Here is a 13,689-nt window from a genome sequence, read left to right as displayed (position 1 = left end):
CCAGCAGCTCTCAGCCTGCACACGCTCAGACTGGAGCCTATTGTTTTATCACATATCCGCTCCATATGATCACAGTCGTCTTCCTGCTTCCAGAGTGTTAAATACGGGATCTCAAATGTTTCACTAACCAAAGACAGAAAGAAGAGGGACATAAAACTGTATGAGTTTGTCTGGGAAGGAACTTAGTTTGAGCCTTTATGAACTGATTGTGAACTTAATGCCGTCTGTAGGACGAGAGGTGAAGTAAAGGCAGCTACAACAGGTGCTGTAACCCCCCAACATGATGCAATTATTGCTATTATTTAGCTGTACAGGGTTTTGTATCTTGGAAATACAACATTTGTAAGGCATACTGCACTGATTTCACAGGAGAGAGGTCAAGGCAGATAGACTGGTGTTATCAACAGTAATAACAATCAGAAATAAAACTGAACAGAGAAAGACTACAAATACAAAATTACAGGAAATGATCAAAAGCCAATTTAAAAGGGTGAGTCTTCAGCTGCTTTTTAAAAGCAGAGGAACTGCAGAGCGTATTTTCAGAGGCAGAGTGTTCCAAAGTGTTGGAGCTACAACTTCGAAGGCACGATCACCTTTAGTTTTCAGTCAGACACGAGGGACGACAAGTAGACTCTGGTCAGAAGACCTGAGGGATCAGCAGGGGATGTAGGGATGGAGCAGGTCTGAGATGTACACAGGTGCCTGATGCCTGAAAGTGAATTCTGAATTTAAGTGGAAGTTAGTGTAATGAAAATGGCATTGGTGTAATGTGACTTGACCTGCTGGACCTGGTCGACAGCCTTGCGGCAGCGTTCTGGACCGTTTGTAGACGGTCGAGGGAGGACTTACTGAGGCAGCTGAAAAGGGAATCGCAAAAGTCGGGCCTGGAAGAAACAAAAGCATTTAACAGTGCAGAGAAAATGATTCGAATAGTGTCCAAAACAGACTTTTCATTATTCCGATGCGCTCGCTATTTACAGTTAATACATTTGTACGTATACAGTTTGGCCCTGGTCAAAGTCGCTCACATCCTTCTAGTAGTCGTCTACATAAAATGGATTTAGAGGGAGATGGTGGCTTTGGTTTCACAGTTAAGTAGTGTAATAGTGTAGTGTACCTTTGCATGTGTAAAAAAAAAAGTTAATCTGATTAATTGCCTCAAGTGATGTCACCTGAGTCAGCATCTGTTGGCTCTGTAGACCAGTTTGAAACAACAGTTTGTGTGTGGTGTTTGAATCTAACGGCTCAAAGCTACATTAGCTGCTAGCATGACACGCAAATCCCTGACTGAAACATGACATGACATGCAGCCGTAACAAGCTGCATTGTGGGTAATGTTGGTGCCAGCTTTTGCCAAGTGAAAATCATGCAAATACAATCGTGTCTATGCTATGCTATCCTTGATGCTTGTTCAGTGAGCTGCTTGCACTGCTGTGCTCGTGACAAACAGAGTCGGGAGCGACAAAATGTTTGTGTCAGATACGTTTAATATCACTTTCACTTTAAATTGCAACTCTGTACAAACAAAGAACACTTTAATGAATCAAAAACTTTGCAAGTCTGTGAAAGAACTCAGAGTAAATGTAGGAAAACGTAGCCGGTGCGATTCAAACAGATGAAACCCTGCTGATCATGTCAGGCTGGCTTGTTTTTACGTCTGGTTCTGGCTGTTTTAGTTCTGGTCAAAAATAGGTTCTCAGTTTTGTTTTCCAGCTGAGAATTCTTACAAACAAAAAAATTGGGTCATTTTTCTCCGTTGGCGATGTGGAGAGGGTTATCTAAGCTTTTATCTCCCCTCTCTCAGACGTCTGCAGCTCGGGCTCCGTCAGGAGTCGCTCTCAAAGGCCTCGGCTTGAACTGAGTGCTGCTTTTCTGTCCTCGTGTCCGGACTGAAATAACTGCAATTACAGCGTGTGTCGTCTGGTGCTGCTACGGCTACCTCCAGCACTTTTACTTCTCCAACTATAACTGCAACTTTTTCTAACTTATACGACAACAACAGTAAAAAAAAAGTACTCACAGGGCACAAGGCTCCACCGAGTTCACACAGCGATCTCTCTAAAGTTTTAACAGTAACGGTCATTGGATGTGGATTAAAGAAGGAGGAGGAACATCCCTTTTTTATTTAAACTGAGGATTTTACTATTCATGCTCTTTTTTACCTCATCCATACCGAGCAATTACTTGTCATGTGCAATTGTTATTTATTCTGCAATACTGTAGGTCACTTTTCCACAATAAGTGAAAGGTGTACATAGTGTATATATTTATTATTAATATTATCATTCCATTTTATTGTCTTTTTGTCTTGCCTTTTTTTATCCATCAATTGTTTTCTATCTTATCCTATCTTATCTTATCTTAACCCCAAGGTCTCTGGGACACCACAAAGTCTAATATGTTGTTTGGGTAGTTTTAACCTTTAAGGGATTGAACATTTATTGAAATGAATCGTGTGAGGATCAAACTCACATCTCATCCATTAATCACAGCCTTGATGGGAGAGTTGTCAGGACCTCCAACAACCAACCAGTGCAGCCAGCACTTTCTCCCAACGCGTGAAACACACTTGCTTCGTGATGATGATATAGATACCCTCACCATTATGTAAATGCTCTCCTCTACCATTCTGTTACTATGTGGTGTTGAAATCCAATGACGCAGTACAAAGAGCAGGAAAAGTCTGACCTGACTTCCCGAAACTTTCACTCAGGAGACCGGGTAACAAAAGTTAGCGTTTGTTATGTTACTCATGTTCATATTACATTCATGATTTTATTTAACTTAAGAGACTTTATTTGTACAGCACTTTTCATACAACAGTAATGCAACACAAAGTGCTTCATAAAAACAGATAATCAATAAAAGCAATACGGTCACCCCCACAAAAAGAGAGTCATAAATAAGGGACTCGATGAAACAGGAAGCTGACAAACCGATGAAACGCTGTGTTTTTGGGATGAGGAAACGCAGGAGGGAGAATAAAACTTGCGAATAAAATAAAATAAATAAGCTTACAAAACACTAAAAGATAAAAGCTTTTTTTTATACTTGTTTTTATTGTTGTTAGTCATACAACTCATAAAATTTCTCTCAGCAAGCTTTATTTTGAAAGTCTTACAGGAAGTGGCATTTATATCATTGCTTACTTTTGAGTGCCTTATTTTGAAAGTGTAAAAGGATGTTGCATTTATATTATTTTTAACTAAACAGAGCCAAAATGACAGCAGGCGGGAACCTCAGGCTTCTAGCTTGACGCACAGGGCGGCCATATTTAAAAAACTTAGGAGGAAGAACAGGCGGATTATTGTGGATAAATGTTCTTCTTTATCATTAAATGTCATAAAGATGCCTCATGTAGATTTTGTCAACTTATATGGGACCAAAGTATTGACCTCCTGCGCAGACGTGTTAATAATAACACTTGTTCCTGCAGGTAGAAATGAACCACTGTGAACATCTCCTCCTCTTCAGTTCTCTGAACGCTGCCCTGGAAACACACTTCACCGGCCCATCTTTCTCTCCACGCCCTCTGCAACAGTTTGATTCTGTTTCTATTTCACCGCTACAGAGCACTATGAGAGCTGTTTTTGTCGAAGAAAAGTGCACTACAAACGCCATCTATTATTGATACGCTCTGATATAGAGGCCAGCAGCGCTGCGAGGCTCGGCTGCGGCGTTGGTTTGAGTCCAGTCTGGGTTTGTTGTGCAGCACTTTGGTTCCTGACACGCCGACGACTCGCTCCACTGTTCGTGTTTTATGGGTCAGTTGACAGAACATGATGCTGATTTACGGCGGTTAGAGGCTTTATTCTCAGTCTGAGAGAAATAAAGTCATAAATACACAAACACATAAATGTAGACGTGTGCGCGCGGACACACAAAATGTACGTTTCCTCTCCAGGAATGTCGGAGTAAAAGCCTTTATGGCACAGTGTATATCTGTAGCACTGAAATATAGAATTAATGGATTTCTATATGTCTGTGTGTGTTTGTGTTTTGTGTGTGTGCGCAGAGTATCTTTGCTCAGTTCCAGTTCAGCAGTGAGCGCGTGCTACCGTCAGATGCACTGCGGAGCGCGCTGGCCAAGACCTTCCAAGACGAACAACGATTTCAGCTCGGGATCATGGACGACGCTGCCGAGTGCTTCGTGAGTCTGAGACACACACACGCACCCACACACCCACACACACACACACACAGTGGAGAGAGGTTTAAGGTTGCCTGAAGGTTTAACTGAGTGAGAGTCTGAGTCAGAGATCTTCAGGGGACGGAAGAGATCCAACACAGCGGCCTCCAAGAAATTCTTTGTCAAGTTTGTGATGTTCAACTTTTTCTTTTTGTCTTCTGAGTTCGTCAGGCTGCTGGGTCGGTTTATTCATCTGTAATCTGTACCAAACACTTGCTGATTTAAGAGGATTTATATGTAGATATAAAGTTACATTTTGTAAAAAGACTTTTTTATTTTACACAGAAGTCTTTCAGCAGCTGAGATAGCTTAGCATAACTTGAATTTGAATTCCCCAAGAATTAGATTTTTTTTAGAGAGGGGTTTCACACAGTTTTTTCTACACGCGGCACTTTGTGACATCACAGCTTGTAGGGGCGGGGTTTCTGAAAGAGAAAGAGCTGAGTGAGTCGTTTCAGGCAGAGGCTGTATGAGGGCCTGCACAGAGCACCAGTGTGAGAAAAATGAGTTCTCTTTAACTGTAAATTATGCTAAGCTACTTCACAGGTATCACAGAGTGAGACAGAGCATAGTTATTTTTTCTTAGGGCTTTGATGGCGTCATTTAAAGAGAGAGGACAGTGGATAGTGTTGGAAACAGGGGGAGAGAGAGTGGAGATGACACACGGCAAAGGGACGACGGTGCCTGTAGCCTCTGTGTATGGGACATGCGATTTGGCCACTGAGCTAAACCGGCGCTCTTGGAGACTTTTCTTTTATATTTTTCTTTAGATTTTCAACCAATAAAGAATTTCTTAAAATACAAGAGTTTTACCTCGAGCGGACGTTAACACAATCTGGTCCCCCTCCTCTGAAAGTCAGGCAGGAGGCAGTCACGACGTTCCTCATCATCCATGACTCATATTGCAGATTAAAGACTTAAAAACGTTGCTCAGCACTTCTGCGCTGTATAGATTCTTTATGTCCTGCAAAGAAAACGCTCAGTTACTTTATACTCTTATATATTTTGAATCTGCTGCTTCAGAAACAAAGACCAAGTTCTTGTTGCATCTTTGGAAACGTGACGCATTTCGGATGAACTTTATTGAAGGAGAAAATTAGGAAAATAAAATGTCATTAGTCGCCGGTTTATTATTGTAATGTCCTTACACGTCTTCATTATCTCCCTCTCTGCAGCTCCTTCTGTCTGCTGCTTTTCTTTCCGCCTTAGAGACCTCCTCAGTGTGAGTGTGCGTGTGTGTGCTTTATGTGTGTGCATGAGAGGCTCAGCCTGATCGATTGGTAGTAAATGTGTTCAGTCAGGGAATCCGTCGGCTTCTTATGAAATATAGATGCAGCTCCCACGGTCAGATTAACAAGAGCACCAACAGAGAGGAACGATCAAACACACTCACACACACACACACTGTACATGAGCATACAATACAAACAAGCACATATGCCAGCTGAGCACACAACAAACACATTAATTGGTGTCCTTTTCTTGGTTCTCAGGAGAATCTCCTGATGCGGATCCACTTCCACATCAGCGCGGAGAGCAGAGAGGACATCTGCACGGCCAAACACTGCATCCCACACCAGAAGTTTGCCATGACTCTGTTTGAACAGGTACCAGAATGTGCTGCCACGGGACACCCGAATCCACAACAGTCCAGACACCACCGTATCTCGTGCTGTGTTCTGTTTACTTCACGTGCCATATTCAGTTTTGTCGACCTTTCAGTCGTAGCCTTCAGTTCGTATCTTTTATCCTTTATTGCTTTCTCTCGCTGTTTTGCCTCTTTTCTTTTTCCCCTTCTGTGAACAGACAGACGTCAAATTTACCGGACTCCTTTCGGCGGATTGATATGATTACAGTTAGTCCTTCAGATTGTGTGATTAGAGCTGCATCCCTAGCAACGGTCTGTTCTTCATAGCAACGGTCTGCTATCAAGAAAGAGCTGTGATTAACCAATCAGAATGAAGTATATAACACAGCCACATAATAGTTGTCATATGTATTGTATTGTAATATTACTACGCAGGTTTTTCAGACCCCGGATGACCTGCTAATAAATGCTGATTGTCTCTTTTCCCATTGCTAGTGGAGTATACTCCTGTCAGTATCTTTTCTGCTGCGTCACCGTCTGGTGTCACAAACGCGCCAGAGACAGGGTTAGTAAACAGTGAAGATGTTACGGTGGTTAGGTCTTTATTGTATCTATTACTCATTCAGTCTGTTTATCAAACTCGGCGCAGAAAAATTAAGAACGATGTGGTGGAATTTGTAGCAGACGTTACTGACGGAGCATAGCATCGTGCCGGGAAAAGGGCGGAGATTAGCGTGTCGACACAGGTTTTGTGTTCCCATCAATGCCGATCGGAGCCGAGGCGATAATTACCCAGGTCTACTGCAGAGTCATTTGACCTCGGAATTCTGATTGTAACCTGTTAAGCAAAAGAGCTGGATGTTAGCAGGTTTTTTGACCAGTGGGAAAGCGGCTTTAGCATCTCAGCCAACATTGCATGTGTATGCTAACTGCTAACTATGATATACGTAGCAAAGTATTTTGAGATGAAAATGTTGCATGTGTGCAATTGATTGTGCAGCCAGGCAGATGTCAGTCAAAATGCGATCGGCCACGCCCACATGGTCTTGAGAAATTGTCGAAACAGCAAAATGAGCTGTTGTTCCAGCAAGTTCTGAATGTTTATTTTCACTCAGGATTTTGTGGATGCTTAATAAGACTCTTCACTTTAATATAATTTATGCATTTTTACTAATTCAAGACAAATGTCCTTAACGAACTGTTACATAATCATATTTGGGGCTTTAGTTTAAATAAATGAACCTCACACGCAAACATGTCGGCGTCCCACGACTGACCTGAGGATGTGTTTGTGTTTGCAGTGTGTGTGTAACAGCTGCGGAGCCACATCAGACCCCTTGCCCTTCATTCAGATGGTTCATTACATCTCCACTACATCCCTCTGGTAAGACCAGACACACACCTTCTCACACACACACACACACACACCTACACATACACTGCAGTAAATCTGGCAGCAAGCTGAGGCTGGGTGGCAGTAAAGGAAGGTACAGCGTGTTCTCTTCTTCTTCTTCCCTGCACGGGTCCCTGCTGAACTGCGAGCACACACATGCACGCACACATTACGTGCGCACACACATTTACGTTCATGCATATGGAAGAGCAGGTGAGCCCGTGCATAATTCCTCTCCCGTATTCAGGTAGCTAACGCGCGCAGGAAGGAGGAGGCGTGTGCGCATTCCTCGGTGCCGTTACATAAAACACACACACTCCGAGTCAATGAAATAAGGAACAGGGGAAGTAATCAATCAGCTGTTTGATTCAGGAGACCCAGGGGGGCGACATAAATCTATAAGTGGAACAGTGGGGTCGGACGGAGCGCGAACAGGAGGGAAATAAGAGGATGTATCACTCCGTATCCCTTTTTGGAAGCAGAGGAGGCAGAGGAAATCGAGGGATAAATGAAGGGGGCAAGAGTACAAATAAACACCGTGTGGAGGTAGTTTTGGGGCAAAGCGGTGCCACTGCTCTCTGTTTGCGCCTGTTAGCGCTGCCAAGCTATTTTTACCCTTAGTGGAGCCTGTTGTTTACAGACGAGATAGCCGAATATGCAAAAGTCAACATGAGTAAGATAATCAGAGGGCAACAACAAGACAAAACAAACGTCTCTCTCTCCCTCTGTTTCATCCCCTCGCTCGCCCAAACAGAGGTAGAGAGAAACAGAGGTAGAGAGAGAGAGCACAGGGAGGAGGTTGAGTTCAGTTCAGGCAAATTTAGAGGGAAGGGAGGAGGAGAAATTTGGACGGCTTTTGTAAATTCTTAAAGGAATACTTCACAACAGTGCTGATTCATCGCACGCATAATCCCAAACATGGCAGCGAGCGTGCTCATTCTGCATTCCCAGATTATAACAACATGCCCTTCAGAGGACGATTCCACGGAAAAGAAGACGCTCCGCATGAAAGTGTCACTGCTTCAAACTCTGCCGAAGGGACTTTCCTTTAATAATCGCAACAATAACAATGCCTCCTCGCTGCCCGTGCTCCCCGCTGGGACGTTGTCTGTTAGCTGAACCACTTTACGAAGGTCAGGGATCATAATCTGCCCGACAGGATTTAAAAACTTGCTCGGAGGGAATCTTAACGACTGAATAATCTAGATTTGTTCTTACTTCTCTATTTCCTTTGTTTTATTTTCTTAATTAAAGCAGATGAGAAAAGCCTGAGGGACTGTCTCAGTCTGTGCAGTCAGTGAATGGTTGCCTAAGCAATATGCAAAGCAAGTGGACAGAACACTGCAGAATTTTTTTTTTACTGATTTTGAGCCAAAAATACGACAGGAAACGAACCAATTGTGTGCAGATTACTGCACGGCTCCGCGAGACACACCAACGTAACCAGTTTAGAGAACGGAGACAATGTTTCTGCCGGTCACGAGTCGCATTTGTGCTCAACAATAGATGTTTTCTTCTTTGCACAAAAAGCTTTTGTCTCGTACACATTCGCTTTGTCATTTTGTGTTTGTGTGTGCGCGTGTGTGTGTGTCGGATGCTGCAGTAACCAGGCGGTGAGGATGCTGGAGTGCAGAGAGAAGCCCACACCGGACATGTTTGGAGAGCTGCTCCGCAACGCCAGCAACATGGGAGACCTGCGCAACTGCCCTGTGAGAGCACACACACTTCACACACAATCAGAGTGGGGAGGGTTGCTTTAAAAATGTATTCCAATACAGTTGCTAATTACCTGTTAAAAAATGTTGCATGATATTATCGGCACGTTATCGGTGTCATCAGATATGTCATTTTTCTGCTGATATTTTCCGCCGATAAAACAACTCTTTAATTCTGCCTAAATGCTCGATGATTCCCTAAAAAAGCTGACGTAATGCTACTGCATTAACTCGGCGTGAGTGTGCGCGCGCACTGCATGAGCGAAGTTATCAACAATATACAAATAAAGACTGAAAAGTCAAAGAAACTCGAGCCAATGAGCAGAAGTTTCACAACTCTTAACTAGCTAACAGTTAGCTCACATTTTCATCATTTTACCGACTTAACAACATCAAACACGCCGAAAATACACTCGCAGCCAAAGCCAACGCTAACTGAGTGTAACATAAACATCACTGCAAAACTAACTTACATATTCATGGACGCACACACGATAAAAAGACTGTTGGTCATCACTGATGTCTCCGTAGAAGGTGCAGTAAACAAGTCCGGGCATGTCTCCCTCACTGCCGTGTTTCAGGGGGATGCTGCATTCAGGTGCGCTCAGAAACGTGAGCGATCAGACACGTGACCTTTTGTAATACGCCTCTTCCGTCAAGCGTGAAGAAGGGTGCAAGATGTCTGCTGTATGGCAGTTTTCGGCCACTATAATAAGAGTTGGTATGATTTCAATTCCACTACAAGGCATTTTGGGCACATTGGGCTCATTTAATGTTCTTTGTTAACAATGTTATTCACACTACTTCAAACTTCAAGTAAACTGGCATAAACTTAGTCCAGTCTGAAGCTTGTGTTTTTACCCACACCATCCCGACCGCGGCTTCACCAGAGTCACAAATTATTTTTCAGCAGTAGAAGAAGACGACAGGTTAGCTAACATTTTTAACCTGTTAATGTTTCTTTAAATTAGATGTGGAGTCTTTGGATAATGACAGCCAGACGGCATAACTTGCACTGTACTGCGATGTTGCTCCCATTTCCACCCAGTGAAAGAGTTTATTCACCACCGGCCAAAGACAGTTGATGGCAATTTTGAGGAGCGGTGTTGTGAGACCTTAACGTGTGTGCGCAGGTGCATGGTATTATCGGAGACGGTCAGACGGACGGTTTAGAAATGAGATGTTACAGAGCATCTTTGGTGTTATATCGTTTTCATTTTAAAATGTATTTTAAAATTGTAATCCTGCTGGTAATCCCCATTTTTAATAAATGTATCTGTAATCAAATTTTTCTGTAACTGTAACAGAATACAGTTGTTGTTTTTTTGTATCGTAATTACACTGTTACTCCATTATTCCCCAAGCCTGCACACACAGGACACAACATAAACTCTGCTTTAGACTTCACTTTTGTCCCTTTTTATATTCATTTTTTTGTGGGGTTTTTTTGTGGGTTTGAGTTCAGTTTTGTGTTCAAGAAAGAAACAAAAATCTGCACATTTAATATAAAGAAATCAACAGACGGAGAGATAAAAGAATCAAACTAAAAGCCGCCTGAAAATGAGATTTAAAAATATAATTTGCAGCGTAACCACTTTGCCGGTTTCATCATGTCTACTTTGTTTTCCCCCTTTCCTTTCTCGGTGCGTCTGTGTTGCATAATCAGAAGCTCATTTGCATTTTCCTCCCATTTTTCTCTTCACTTTCTATTACCGGAAGCATTTTCTGAGCCGTCGTCATCAGCCTCTTTTACTGTTAAACAAAATGATCATCAGATTCCTGCAGCAGGAAACAAAAGAACATTCGGTTGCACAGGGAAAGTCTTTCTAACTGAACAGTCTTGTTGTAAAAAAAAAAATGGGTATTTTGGGGTGCGATTTTGTGTATAAAAAACTGCATTTAAGAGAGATTACAGGCATAGAATGAAAAGGCTGTAAGGTAGAGCAATGGAGGAAGGTAGGGATTGAAGGAGGTGGACGGAGGAACGTGCGTGCTGCCTTTGTTCTGCAGCTCCGCGTGTTGTATTGCCACATGGGAAAGTGCTGCTGCTGAATAGATCCGGCTTGGCCCCGCTCAGCCGCCTGTCCCTGCCAAAGCGTCCGCACAAAGAGCCTCCTCAGCGGCCGCTCTTCTCCAACACAACCAGCGACACACACCACGAGCTTATTCACCGGCCCGAGCGCCGACGTGTTCGCGGTCCTGCGGGAGACGCACAACCTGCCTCTGTTTATCTTCCATCGCACCCAGCGCTGATCTTTTGTTAATACCACGCTGGGCTCTGCTCAAACACAGTGATGCTATTTGGATGGCAGAGAGGCTGCTGGGAAATACTGGAGGTGCCAGACTGAATGCAGGGGGGTGTGAGGATGTTGGGTGCCAAAGAAAAAACTGTGAAGTTCTGGATACATGATTTTTGGTCAGTTACAGGATAATTAATTAAATCTGAAGGTGCTGTCATGAAAATAGTTATCAGATCTTTTGTCCTTTAGAAAGTAGCATCATCAAATATTAACACTTGATAAAGACCTCCTATCTCAGGGTAAGAGCCGACATGAGAGCAAAACTTTTCTGAGAAATTTAGATCAAATTTATTTCACATGCGAGGTTTCTGTGTTTTTGTGCGTGTGCAGGCGTTTGTTATAGAAAGCGATGTCACATCTATCAATGTTCCTTTAACAATAAAGGAAGAGAGTCGGAAACTGATGACAGCAGGGGTTGCCTTTTAACGCCAAGTGTTCCGGTGCTCTAAGTCAAAGTACAAAGTATTATTGTGAAATCGTCCCCAACACAGCGGCCGCAGGTTCGTCTCCCGCCCTCGGCCCTTTGCTGCGTGTCATTGCCAAATCTCTTCTCCCCGTATTTCTTGTCTCTCCTCAGCTGTCCTGTCTAAGGCGAAAAGGCGAAAATTGAAGTGATTATTCAATTCACGATTATTAATCGAAGAAATGTAGCATCAAGCTACGATTTAATATCAGGTTCTCTACCTGAATTTGACGTATCTTTGCATTGGTGCATCATGGGTAATTTCAGTGTGTCATTGGGAGTTGGGCGGATAGGGTGTCTCACTGCTCAGCGTAGCTGTTATGGATGTCTGACTTGACGCTGGACAAGGACGGACAGTAGCGACGTTCTTCCTCTTGGCCTTCACTCTCTCATCATGCTGCACTTTGTGCTGTTTTTTTCAGCTGCTTCAACAACTTAGCTGCTTCGTGGCGCAGACGCAGGTTTCATTCACTCTTTGATGTTTTTTCTTAACAACACTTAACCTAAACCTGAAATACGTCCAAACCGCCGATGAGTTTCAGGGGACAAGTGTTTCGATTTAACGAGTGACTTGCTCTCTTCCTGTTTTGACGGAACAACAAGCAGCGTTCAAAACTCCACTGAGCGTTAGTTGTTTGCACAAACAACACTTAAAAGACGTAAGTCGATTCTGAGCTCATAATGAAAAACAACAAAGACGCATTCACGAGGACAGCGACGTATTCTCTTCCCGTTTTCAACAGCTGCTGTAACTACGACAACCACAGACGTATCCGGCTTAAAGTCACCAGTGAACATGGTCACCCTTTGCACCGAAACACCGGCCCCTGTTGTTTACACTTCCACTCTAAACTGCCGCTGCAAGATAGGCGCTCATCACATGACATGCCAGCTCCCCCAGAAGTGAAGCCCAAACCTCTCCATCGCCCCCTGGAGGAAAATCAGGATCAGTTATTATATTCTATTAATTGTGCAGCTTTAGGTTGAGTAGTGTTATCATGACTAATGGAAATGAAGACAGAGCAGAATGTTCCTTTAAGAATGCACTCGACAGCCTCCACCTAACAAGATGTAGACGTGTGGTGTCTGCTAACCAGTCCTTCAGCTTTCACCCTGAACAAAGAGGGGTTGGCTCTTCATCTCCGTTTTGTACTACTTCTGAGAAAGTAAACGCACAAACATTTTCCTAAAGTTGTTTCATTTCTGCTCTGAAGAATGCCTCCATCAGCACTCTGCAAACCTCCAGTATCCTCTGACCAGCAGCTCTGTTATATAACTCTCCCCCTCTCTGAAAGGTCTGCAGAGCCTCAGAGAGAAGAGAGAGATCTTTGCATATAAAAATCAGAGATGAGTCTGCAGCGATCAGTGTTGTATCAGGAAGCAGAGCGACTCTGTTTGTGCCATCATGTGATGAACGATGTTGTCACCAGCAGTGAGACGGCACAGAGGGCTAACTGAGGCCGTGTGTCCCGTGGATGTGTGCTAAGCTAACAGATAGCTTGAGTGTCGGTGTTGTTTGGCCGCCGCTCCCTGGCTCGTGCTTGTGTCCCTTTCGTTCTGAGAATCGAGAAGCAGTCCCTGGCAGAAAACCTTCCTGCCGTCTCGGGTGCCAGCGCGAGACGTCCCGCCGCCCACAAAAGGGGAGAGTTCTGTGTGTGTGTGTTTGTGCATATGTGTGTGCGCGCGTGTTTGGCAAAGCGTCTGGTTGCCGGGGTGTTCTCAGGCTGTTTCCGAGCCGGCGCTGCCAACACTGCGTGCATGCTCGTGTGTGCGCTTTTTGTGTGTGTGTGTGTGTGCAGCAGCTCTGCGGTGGGTCATGACTCAAAGGAAGGACTCAGAACACACGGTTCTGAACTCGACAGAAGGCCCAAGGGACAAATACAACTGAGCACAGTGCTTCTTCCTCTCTCAGTCTCTCTTAAAGTCCTTTCATCATCTCTTTCCTCACGCCTTTTATCTCTGCCTCTCTTTCTCCCACTTTTCACTCTATCTGTGTGTGTGTGTGTGTGTGTGTGTGTGTGTCTGCATGCGTGTGCTCATC

General features: G+C 43.8%; 1 protein-coding gene across 1 annotated transcript in view; it reads left to right on the top strand.

Annotated features, from left to right (window-relative positions):
• The window catches only part of usp54b (ubiquitin specific peptidase 54b), a 61,134-nt gene that overhangs the window by 25,969 nt on the left and 21,476 nt on the right, over window positions 1-13,689 (top strand). The window contains exons 4-7 of the mRNA XM_069663907.1: window positions 4,016-4,150; window positions 5,683-5,796; window positions 7,079-7,161; window positions 8,774-8,879. Coding sequence (XP_069520008.1) covers window positions 4,016-4,150; window positions 5,683-5,796; window positions 7,079-7,161; window positions 8,774-8,879 — 438 coding nt within the window. The remainder of the gene's footprint in view (window positions 1-4,015; window positions 4,151-5,682; window positions 5,797-7,078; window positions 7,162-8,773; window positions 8,880-13,689) is intronic.

This window comes from Semicossyphus pulcher, unplaced genomic scaffold, assembly GCF_022749685.1.
Source record: "Semicossyphus pulcher isolate SPU_LCO1_2020_fin unplaced genomic scaffold, fSemPul1.0.p SCAF_16, whole genome shotgun sequence".
NCBI lineage: Eukaryota > Metazoa > Chordata > Actinopteri > Labriformes > Labridae > Semicossyphus > Semicossyphus pulcher.
This window is presented reverse-complemented; position numbering and strand designations above follow the sequence as displayed.